At 32.7% G+C, this 12,554-nt stretch overlaps 1 protein-coding gene and 1 non-coding gene across 2 annotated transcripts; both read left to right on the top strand.

The window, feature by feature from the left end:
* The first annotated feature begins 224 nt into the window (after window positions 1-224).
* Window positions 225-295, top strand: TRNAG-CCC (transfer RNA glycine (anticodon CCC)). The gene has a single exon. It is a non-coding gene; the product is annotated as a tRNA-Gly (tRNA).
* Window positions 296-6,698: 6,403 nt separating this feature from the next.
* Window positions 6,699-7,439, top strand: LOC136973301 (DNA repair protein XRCC4-like). Its single transcript, XM_067268032.1, has one exon. It carries the CDS (start codon window positions 6,699-6,701, stop codon window positions 7,437-7,439), a length of 741 nt encoding a protein of 246 aa, XP_067124133.1.
* Window positions 7,440-12,554: the final 5,115 nt, after the last annotated feature.

Here is a 12,554-nt window from a genome sequence, read left to right as displayed (position 1 = left end):
TTTATCTGACATTAATGTTTTTGGAGTACATCAGCTGATACTAGAAAATGAAGATGAATTCGAGAAATATTTAAAGCTGTTTTAAAATAATAAATGTTTATCTTCGAATATTAAGACTTAAGTCGATTACATAGATTATATTCAAGTAAAATACATAATTTAACGAATTTCACTTTACATACATTAAAAAAATAAAAGTCTAATGCCGAACATCTGTACGACGTGCGCCGCTGGTGTAGTGGTATCATACAAGATTCCCATTCTTGCGACCCGGGTTCGATTCCCGGGCGGCGCACTAAAATTTTATTCATTTATTTTAAAAATTTCACTTATATTATTTCGTATTGTTAGTGTTTCTCGCTTTGTTCTCTTTTAAATTTCGTTTTTAATTCTATTATTAAAAATTGATGCGTAACTGTGCAAAAACTACGTATTTGAAAATTTATTTATTTACTAAAATTGCTGTAATACTTACAAACAGTAATTTATAATTCTTTTCGATATATTTCAAATTTTTTTTTCTTTCTTACGTATTTAATTTTTTATTTTTTAAAACGTTCTTTAAAACAGACAGCGCCCTCTGTTGATTTAATCGCATTTATTTATAAATTTTAAAATAGCGATAATAATAATAATAATTATTATTATTACTATTTAAAAACTAAAATAATTTTATCAATCACGCGCCTTATTAACAATAAATCAATAGTTAATTTACTGTATTTTACAGATGAAGAATTGATAACTCAAGAACATCCCTTTCTATTTTTACAACTTTGTAAATATAATTAATATTTAAATAACTGTGTAAGAATTAGCAACAATTAAGAATTTTCTTAATATTTGGGGAATTAATTACTTTTGTTCTAATTCACTTTTCTTTTTTTCGTTTTTTTATTTATACAATAAGAAAATCATATATTCTAGACCCCCGTTTTACGACTTCTTCCTTTACAGGAAGAGGTCGTAAAACGAGGGTCTAGAATATATGATTTTCTTATTGTATTCTTTGATAAAACTATTATAAATTTCCTGCTATGATTATACGAAATTCCGTATTTAATCCATCTCAATGTAATATTTTATAATTCATTTCTATATATTATTTCCAGTAGCATAACCTCAATTTATAAGATTGAGACTATGAGAAATAATAGTTCGATTTACGACCGCTTAATTAACCATGATTTTCCCAGAAACTAGTTAAGCCGTAAAACTGGAGCCTATTATTTAATAAATAGTGTTTACAGCCGTCCAATTTTTATATGTTTTTAAAAATATATTAAAATTTTATTTTAGATTTTATGACGTCTATCTAATTATTCAGGAAAAAGGAATAAAAACATAATTAAATCATATATAACTATTTAATTTAATTATATTTTTAATAAATTATCAGAATTTAAAACTGCTTTACTGTTTTATGTACGCGACTTGTCTGTGTTATCATTGAAAAAAAAAAAAAACACTTGAATTTACTATTAATTTACATTTCTATAAATAGATATAAATGCACGGTATTTAAAATAATTTAGCTCTAAAAAAATATCTGCAGATGGCAGCACAGTCAGTTAAATTATAATAGTAATAAAAAAGCTTAATTTTGTGTAACGTTTTAATAATAATAATAATTATTATGAAAAATATATGTTAAAATCTTAAATGTTTTATGTTTATTAAAAGATTTAATATTTTTATTTAAAATTATAATAATATTGAATCGTAGCTAGACATATTTGTTTTATTGTCTACGTATGGTGAGGTGAAAACCAGATGGGTCTATCTAATTTAGGGATAGTTTTACAGCTGACGAATTTGATGCTTTGCCAACTTTCGCAGATAAGATTAAAAATTTTCACGCCAAAAATTACGTCTACTGCTCTTCTTTTTAATTCTTTCCGTTTTGCGGGCACTGAGAGGGACGTCAATTATGGATTCAGCCAGACTCACAATAGGGTGGCCGATTGGTGAAGCACAGGGCCCGACATATCCGGACAGTTCACCCTCGAAAAATTTCTGGATTGTTCAAATTGATCCCGGGTCTTCCAGAGCAGTTCTTTCAACGAGATACATTAAAGAATTTTACCAATGACAGCTTAATTTATAAGGAACAATAGTTAAAAACTTGCATTTTTTAAAGTTAAAATTTTTATTTTTACAATATTTCTTTACTTAAATAAATTTATAATCGGTACTATTAATTAATATTTTTATTTGGTCTTAATTATATTTAAACATAAACCTAATAAAGTTACTAGATGAAAGAGGTAAATATGGTTTTAAATATAAATTTGAATATGCTATTTATGTTTTACTTATTTTTAGATTGTATTTTACACTAAAATTTATACGTTTTTGTTGCCAAGAAACACTTCTTTTATAGTTTAAAACCGTTTCAGTAACTTTAATATTTTCCATTTTGTGATTCATTTATAAAAGAACACCTGAACGATCGATCAAATCGAAAGCACGTGTCGATCAGATAAGAATTACAAGTAATAAAATTTTATCTGATGTGAACAACGTGGCTTAGATTGATGTGTTTCTGGTTTGCCGTAATCCAACGCAAAAATCGTTACTCTTAACTCGAAATTAAAATGAATGATCTTAATATGGATGTTGACTGACGCGAGGAAAGTTTAGAAAGCGGAAGGCATTTTTCGGTTATTTACATTCTAGGAATGAAAAAGAACATATTGGACGTATATATTCACCCCCATATATGTAAAAAATGTCAGCCTCTGCATTATCTTTGGTATTATGTGTCATGCCTCACATATACATAATACAATTCTTAGGATAATGAATTTATAAAATTAAGTTTTTAAATTTTATTAAGAATTGATACAGATAACAAGAAAGGTAAACTGTTGCATAAAATGAGAAGCTTATTTTAACATTTTGTATCTCTGGTTTTCAACCATGGGAAATCTCCCTGAATGAGAACATGAGCTGTTTGAGGGTTTTAGTGATGAATTGGGATCACAATCTCCTAAACCATAAGATTCAAAATAATTGACTTATAGACAAGGATGCCGCATTTATGCACTTCCTGTTTCAACATTCTCTAGGGTTCTCGCTATTGAGAGGTCGTGCTGGGAGTTTTCTCTCTGCTAGTTCCCGTGTCTTTGCCATTTTTAGCGAGTGTTTCGTTGGTTTCTGAAACTTCCTGTACTGACATTGATGGTTGCGCTTCTCTAATTTTTGTGGTGTTGCTGTGGACCATTACTGATTAATTAAATACAAAAGATAAAATTTTCGACATTATCTGCATAGTACTTGGAAAACACCTTTTCAGTCAACCTTGGAAAGGAGAAATAACGTTCAACAGACAATATAAGGGCTTAGATATAGGGCAAAAAAGTTGAAAAATACTGTCATAGCTGATTGTTTACAAGGTGAATCTTTCATACAAAAACTAAAGTTAGAGAACAATGATTTGACAGCGATCAGTCATTCGAGCGTTTGTGGTCAATGATAGCACGAAATGAAAGAAAACACGAGGTTACGAATGCGCGTAATTGGCAGTAAAGTTGAATGCCAAATTATAATGGCTTATGCGTGGATAAACGATACAATAGATTGAATAGAAGATTGTTAATCCGATAGCTATGAGACCAGAGTGATGCCACAAAAACATTAATGAATATGTTATTGCAAAAAGTCATCATTCACAATGATTCATTTGCATATAATATTTGAAAAAACGATAAACGATAATAATTATAACAAAGTTAAACATAATTTATAAAAGCTAAACATGCTTCAAGTACGAGGAACCAGACATGTAACAAAGGGTCAAGTCGCACTCCCACTAGAATTGCTAGATAGTATCCTCATAAAATCTCAAATTTTCAATTGAAAAATCACCCAAAATTGCTAAATGAGAACGAGCATCGCCCAAAATCCGCATCCAAGATTTAAAAGTTAATATTACCAGTAAATTTTGCAGGGAAAGTATTTTAAAAAATGTGTCACATACAGTATATCTATATATATACTGATTATATATATAATCGAGACGAGTTGATAATAATAATAATAATCAGTGCAGAGCCGAAACGGTTAGGAGTTGAAAATTGAAATTTGGTACACAGTTAGGGTACGTCACGAGAACGCACACTAAGAAGGGATTTTTCGAAATACCTCCTCATGCGGGAGAGGGACAGGATTAAGGCTTAGCACTTCCATCAACAATGGAAGTGTTAAGTAACAATGGCAATGCCAACAATGGAAGTGTCAACAATGGAAGTGTTACGTAACAATAGAATTGTTAAGAGAAAGCGACGTGCAAGACGCAGATGCAGTTTTTTTCGTTTTTGCGGGAAATCGAACATATTTTTAGACCCATCTAAAAATTCTGTAATTAGTCTGGAAACAGGGAGGACCCAATTCTTGCATTCTGCGAAAACGGGTAAGGTTGACTGTAACGTAATAATCTTCATTTTCGCTAAAACGGTTAGGAGTTGAAAGTTGAAATTTGGTACACAGTTTGGGTACCAAATTTAAGTACCAAAGTGTTAAGTAATAATGGAAGTGTTAAGTAACAATGGAGAACAAGAGAAAGTGACGTGCAAGATTTACCGGCTCTGGAAAAAAAAGAAAAAAGAAAAAGAGTAATATGTTAGAACATATTTGATTTTCAAATTTAAACAAATTAGTTCGGTTTTTCTCGACCTTTCTTCTTTAGAACATTCGATGAAAATCGAACGATATAATCAGAACATGTCGTGAAAATCGAACAATATTAGAACATTTGATTTTCAAATTCGACCTTTCTTTAGAAATATTTAGTTTGTTGATGAAATTACTCTTTTTCTTCTGTGACTATAACGTAATAATCTTAATCTTCGCTATCGTTACTTTTGCCCGAGCAACGCCGGGCCTACCTGCTAGTTTGAATATATTTTTATCACAAAGTTTAAACAAGCTCTTGAAACTCTTCATCACAAAATTTGAGCAAACAAAAACAAATACATTGGTAGTGGATATTGTACTGTACGTACGTACACAAAGGATCATTACCACAGAAAAAATCGAAACATTGCAGTACGTATGTCGTCTTATTACACAAATTCTTACGATACTGATACTGTGCCGGATTCTTGGTTCAGGCAGTTTCTTGTGTTCGAGCCTCAAATAGGCCCTACTTAGGAAGGACGGGCCAAAGTAGTCTAGCGTAACTGCTTCCCAAATACAAATTTTTGGAATCTGTTTTCGCGGCTGCTGTCGCAACGCTGTTACACATTTTTTAAAACTATTTTCGTGATTGGTTACTGCTCATCGATTGATCATCGGGAATATGATGCAAATTTTTTCCTTATCCAGTGGGGAAAATTCTACAGACCCAAAATGAGATTTTGTCTACTCTTTTCCATTTGGATTTTGCTTGTCATGCACCTTTGTCAGAAGTGTAGGAAACGCATCTTTAACTAGCGTCGCCTTTTTCTCCCTAATGCTGACGACTTCAAATCGTTGAGAACTTTACGCCTACAACGTTCTAAAGAAGCGAAAGATCGAGAGGCTGGCACAGGATTTACATTGGAAAGAAAACAAATAAATCATATCCATCTCGGCACTTCTGGTACTGGCATGGGAAAATGTGAGGACAAGTTGTCGCCTATAATCACTTTTGGTCCAGGCAGGCGCCAACTCCAAGGTATGGAGTTTCCGTCAAACCATTTTCTTGAATGAATTTACGTCAAACCAGCCATTGTGAGAGTTTCTTAAAACTCTTTCCGTCCCGTGGACGCTAAGAGGGCCACTTTTAGCAAACACATTATGGGTTCGGCCAGGCCCACAATGGGGCGGTCGGGTGGTGAGGGACGGGACCCCGACATATTCGGATGGATCACTGTCCGAAAAATTCCTGGGGAGTTTTCGGCCCGTCCGGATTCGATCCCGGGTCCCCAGAGCAGTAGGCCGCCACCTTAACTTTGACCACGCTCGGGGCCTTCCGGCACCTGTCTGCAGAACATTTTCAGCTTCTCTTCCAAATAATCCTTCCCTGTAATAAAGTCAAACAGATCCTTAACTGGCCAGTCTTTCCATGACTATTATAAAAGAGTCCGATCTCTCGTACCAACCGAGTAGACAAGGACGACGCCAGCCAGGGGTAGGGGGGTAAAGATAAGGGTAAGGGGGGCAAGATGATGTAAATTGATAGAGGATATGAATTGTATGTAGGTAAAATAGAAACGATTCATAAAGTTTTAATCATTTACTATGTACCGGAAAAGAAATATCTCAAATAAAACATTTTCTTTAATTTACAAGAAGCCTAAGAAGATTATTTTAATTAAAACTTAGCATTTAAATAACTTTTTCGAATTTCTAGGGGAGGGCAACTGCCCCTCTGCCCCTTCCCCTGGCGACGCCCTTGCGAGTAGATTGATCAAACGTTTGATGTACAGTACCATACCTTCCGAATTAAACAGATCTCGGAGCGGTACAGAATGCTCACCGATCTGTAGAAAAAGAAAAATATTAAATAAAACTTCGGAAATGAAACGGGAACTCTCTCCATAACTTGTTTAAAGGTAAATATTTTAAATAATTAAAAAAAGAAGAAAGAAAAAAAACCTTAAATGTCTAAAGTAAATTTTTTCCTCTAGATGGTGCGCTGAATTGAAAGGAAAATGGCGTTTCCTAGTTTGTGTGGTTAACATGTGACATGAAGGTTTTTTTTATCGTTTAAAATGATTGCTTTAACTAAAATTAACCTTGTCAGTTTTAAAGAGGATTATTTTCTGTGTACTCTCTACGAACAAGAGAACAATCAGTTTCATATATTGTTAATTTCACTTGACTGTGATAAATATTTTAAAGGGATTTTGGAGGAAGAATTTATGAAAGAAAAAGCATTGAAGCTGAGAAAAACATATGAAAATTATTTAGAAGAAACTAAAAGCGCCTTAAAGTTTATTAATTCCAGTTTAAAATTCATCTATGATATCAAGAAAAGTGGTGATCATTATGTGTTTGAATGGAAGAAGTTAATTGAAGAAGAGGAAGTGAGAGTTCTCTTTGGTTCTGTAGTTCTTTCTGTTTCAGATGTAAAAGATGTTATGAAATATATATTAGAACTATTTGAAATAAATATAAACAAACTGCAGAGTGAGGTGGTTCAGTTACAACAGCAAGAAATGCAATTGATTGAGGATAAAAATGAAACTATGGCTCTACTAGAAGAAACAACAAAATGGAAAAAAAATTTAGAAAGAGAATTGTATTCTAAATTTATTTTAGTATTAAATAACAAAAAGGAAAAAATAAAGGAATTAAAATGTCAGCAGGAAGAAACAACAAGCAAGAATGATAACAATACAGGAAAATGTACAAAATCAACTAGTGAAAATGTTTCAGGTGAAGTTCCCAATGAAGAATTGGATACAGAATTAATTCCTAAAAGAAAAGGAAGATACGTAAGAAAAAATTAAACTGCAATAGACGCGAAGGCCAGATCGGCGAGTGTGTCGAGCTGATCGTGTGGCAAGTATCGTAAAATAGATGCCACCAATAGTTATTGTCTCGCCTTCTATGACCAGACTGTCACTCGCCAAAATAGACCAATCGGCAAACGTCTTTCTTCGGTATTTATAGAAAAGGACGAATAACCGTAAAGAATATTTGGAGGAATTGTGACGTCGGGCTGTTGTGTTTGGAGAGGGGAGGAGTGCAATGACGTCAACAAAGGTGAAAGTTCGTTAAACGTAACCTCTTTTATAAGACACTACGCATTAAATTTTATATTTTTCTACTAAATACTTAATTTACAAATTTTGTAATTTTTTAAAAAATATTTATTTATACCCAATTCAAATCCATGTTTATATAAACACGTTTGTTTACACGATATTCATTGCCTTTCATCTTAAAATCACTCTAGCTTATGCTTCGACAAGATCGTTCACAAAAGTCAGGATGCCGTTCTTTAATTAATTAAAACCGGACGTCTAATCCTTTGTAGGTAAGTTGTCTTAAATCATGACATTTCTCTCTGTAGTGTGAAGATATTCTTTCACAGCCATTCTGACATTTTTCTTGATATCAGAATGTCACATTAATCTGTTAGCAGAATGGGACTAACTGTTCTAGTTCTTTCAGAAGTGTTTGGCCTCCTATTTTTCTGTACGTTTACCACGAATTTTATTGTATAGAGTTCCTAAGGTATACCATACGTGACTGATCCTTTTCGAATTGATGCTCCTTTATTTCGAATATTAGAAGTTGAATTTTGTATGGATTTTTCGAGTAATCTTTCTATGATCCACTCCCTGACTCACGTACTGTACATACTTTGATGCCATCACTTTTAATACAATTCAAAGGCTTGAAATCATAAGTCTGGAATAATTACAGTAAGGAATGAAGCGAATTATTATTAAAATGTGATACAAAGTCAGCTCTTGAAATTCACAAATTAATATAGGCGGGCGAATTTGATAGGCAGCCTGACATTGGTCACGTGTCAGAATGTATGATTTTGGACTCGCAATCTTTAGGCATGCATTAAACCATTATAAAACCTCAATAGTACAGTGTTTACTTTTATGTTAGATTATGTATGTTTGTTTTTCTAATAGAATAAATATCTTACTGGAATTAGGTAAGCCTGAAAATTTCTGTTCTGACAAGCACGCTGCCGTGTTTCGTTTTTAAGAGAGCAGTAGCATTTGAAGTCTAATTTAAAATTTGCAAAATAGCAAATCCTAGTTTGAAAATTTTGTAATGAATTGAAATTCTAATAAAAACATTTAACCAAAGTTATGCATCTTTAATTTTTGACCATACAAATAAATTTGGGTCAGTACCAAATAATCCTTTTTAATAATCCAACTAGAGACAGATGGTTAACAACTCAAAAACCGACGAAATGACATTAAAAAAATACATACAATATACAATTGACGCCGATCTTTTCTTGGAGGATCCGACGTCAACGACACGGTATTAAAAATTCTTCACAATATCACTCAGGTACGGTACAAATCAGTTGCAGGGGCGGACTGGCCATATGGAATATGTGGAAAATTCCACACGGGCCGTATACAATTTGGGCCGTTTTTCTAAATATGTACATAATATACCGTTTTGTTCTGTTTTATTTTAAAAAAATTCATTTATTTTTTTTTCGTTAAGTAAGATAAATTTCAATTTTTAGGTGTAATATAGATATATGTGTAGCCCTTTATCGTTTTACCCGGCCCTACCAGAGGCCGAAGTTAAATTAGTCCAGCCGACCCGAGTCCAACACTACATTGGTCGACTCGGCCCAAACACAAAGCATACTAGGAGAAAAATAATCAAAACAGACAAAATTGGTCATTTGTTTACGTTGCTAGAAACTATTCACCACCCCTATGAATCTTTGGAAGCACGAGTTATTGGTTTTTCACCCAGCCACCAAAACGTTGATTGTAATCATAACAGATTTAATGGCCAATTATATCATTTCCTTTATTTTAGATAAGTAAAAATGTTATTCAATAATAATTTCTCTATATTCCAAACGATTTAATTAAAATATAATCTATTTTTTAGGTTCGGCTAACTAATTTTTAGTTTGCCATTCACCCACAATGGCGTTGATTATAGATGGGCAACCTGCGGCGTCGAACAAAATATTACGAAACAATATAACGCTATATAAAATAAAAACTTTAAAATACTGACAACTAGTCGTTTGTAATCGTACTAAATACCAAGAGCCCGCTTCGTACATACATTCGACGCAGCTAGAGTTGGTCCTAGGGCAGGTTCATTTTTGCGTCTTTAAGGGATGATAGAATTCTGTACAAATGCACATATACTTTCGTAGACTGTCCATACGCGCTTGACCCCTTTTCAAGACTAAGTGAAGTCCAAGCGAGTATATGTATGTACTGTACATTCGTAAACAATTTTATCATCCTTTAACTAAAGACGCAAAAATAAATCAACCCGAGGGCCAACCCTAATTGTAAAATAAATCTTGTAATTTAACCCGACTTCACTGGACACTTCATATAGAGCTGTAAAGTTTTACCAACGCTTTGTATTGAGCGGCCGGATGGCCGAGCGGTCAAGGTTAGCAGCCTGCCGCCCTGGGGGACCCGGAATCGAATCCGGACGGGTCGAAAAATCCCCAGGAATTTTTCGGGGGGGTGGTCCGTCCGATATGTCGGTCCCCGTCCCTCACCACCGGCCGCCCCATTGTGGGCCTGGCCGAACCCATAATGGGCTAGCTATAAGAGGCCCTCTTAGTGCCCACTGGGCGGAAAGAGTTACAAAAAAAAAAACGCTTTGTATCGTCACATTCACTTTTTTGGTTTTTTGCAAATTTTACTATTAATGTACTGTGGTTTATCCGAATTATAGAAAAACGTATGTTAAATATTTGAAATTTTACGGAAATAGAATCTTTAATTAATGTGGAATTTCGAATTTTAAATATCCAAGTTAGAATTTTTGTGTAATAATAATGTTACTATTAATTTCCAAAATTGAAATTTAAAATGTTTGAACTTGAAAATGATTAATATTTTAAAAACAATTCAGACTTAGAACTGGTCAGTAATAAATACAAAAACCACTTATGAGAACGTTTCAACTTCGCATTACTTTCGATGCTGGACTGACTTTGAGGTTCGCAGGTGGTTTTGTACAATAAAAGCTCGATGACATATATCTGATATGTTACATTCGCATCAATTCCAGTATACCTATGTTAATTTATGAATATATGAATAAATATTTGTGATTTACCGGTAAGAGATTCATTCAAGAGGTATGAAATAAGTAATTAAAATCACATACTAGATACTGCATTTCAAAGCATGGAAAATCGTTTACAAAAAAACCAATTACTTTATAACGACTTGGCATGTTTGGATCCAAAAAATTTTTCTGAAAATATTCCTGAGAATGCATTTCAAAACTTAAGCAGTATTTTAATACAGTTTAATCCAGAAGCAACTCAATATTATTTCAGAATTGCAACACTTTAAATCGTCGTGGAATATTTTAAAGGAAAATGTCAGTGAAACTTTTATAAAATTAAACAAAAATGAACATTCTCTGATGATCAAGTAGAAAATGATAAAGATTCGATTTCATCCTCTTACTAGCAAAGCTTGCAAAAATTGTCCTATTTGTTGTTATAATATATTATTCGGATATAACGTGTTAAATGGTGCTTATTTTATACTTGGTCGAGCATACAAATATTTATATCTATGTCTGTAACACAAGTGTCCTGTGAACGGAGCTTTTCTACGTTAAAATTCATTAAGATCAAGTATCTCTCAAGAAAATCTAGAAGCTTTCGTGTTAATGTCAACGGAAAAGGATATTTTAAATGAAATAGATTCTGATGATGTCATTAATATTATTGCTCAACAAAGCAAACTTCTAAATAAAAAATTAATGTTCTAGACTTGTGCTTATTGCAATTTTTGTCAATGTTGTATTTTGAATATACTGTATTTAAATATAAATAGAAAAAAGTCATTTTTTTTTATTTATGGGCTGGGCCGGTAATAATTTTTTCCACACAAAAATTTTAAGGCCAGTCCGCCCCTGATCAGTTGTATTTGTATCTATCTGCAAACCTCTGGTGGAAAACTAGGAGAGCTTCATAATTTGCAAATCTACATGAATAACAAAGCCCCAAGGATAAATTTGTTGATTAAATCAAATTTTTGACCATACATGTTTTTTTTTAAATGTCATTTCATCGGATTTTAAGTTGTTAACCATCTGTCTCTGGTTGGATTATTAAAAAGGATTATTTGGTACTGACCCAAATTTTTTTGTATACTCAAAAATTTGATTTAATCAACAAATTTATCTTTGGGACTTTGTTATTTATGCATCTTTATTTTAACCAGTCAAATTTGACCAGACAAAAATTTTCACTAGCACCATCTCTCGGAAGGAAATGAAATAAATCAAAATTAAATTTTAGATATAGAAAGTTTAAGGCCGCTGTTACGTGATAAAACGCGAAGTTGCAGTGCTTTTTTTTTTCTATTTAAACTTAATATAAAAATATCGCAGTTCTATTATGGACAAAGTTTAAAAAGTTGATTTGTTAACTTGTGCAAATGCAGATGTGAATGACGCTGTTGGGACCTTAACAACAGAGTTGTGGAACATGCCCACAGGAGCAAAAAAGTCAAAGGAACCATACCTCCAGTGCTGCCGTTTCTAGGGTAATTTCAACCTCTCAGGGTAATGTTTAAGGTAGTCTTATATTTATGGTAAAACTGCCCAGTGTTCTGATGCTTTTATTATAAAAGTTTTTATTGTACACTTGTATGTATTTTTAAAATTGATCATTTATGTATTAAAGTAGGCTATGTTTGAAATCAAGCGAATGGCTTATTTAATTTTCTATCTTCAACTAAGATACACAACACATGTTAAAAGTGAATTAATTAAAATTAAGTTAAATAATTGCATTCATTAGACACATGGATATATTTTATGATTATTAAAAGACCAGTCCAGATGTTTCTCGTTTGTCAAATTGGGATTACCAAACTAAAACATCAATTATCTCCATATCAGAT

Source organism: Centruroides vittatus, unplaced genomic scaffold (genome assembly GCF_030686945.1).
Source record: "Centruroides vittatus isolate TY-2023 unplaced genomic scaffold, ASM3068694v2 contig_3127, whole genome shotgun sequence".
Classification (NCBI taxonomy): Eukaryota; Metazoa; Arthropoda; class Arachnida; order Scorpiones; family Buthidae; genus Centruroides; species Centruroides vittatus.
This window is presented reverse-complemented; position numbering and strand designations above follow the sequence as displayed.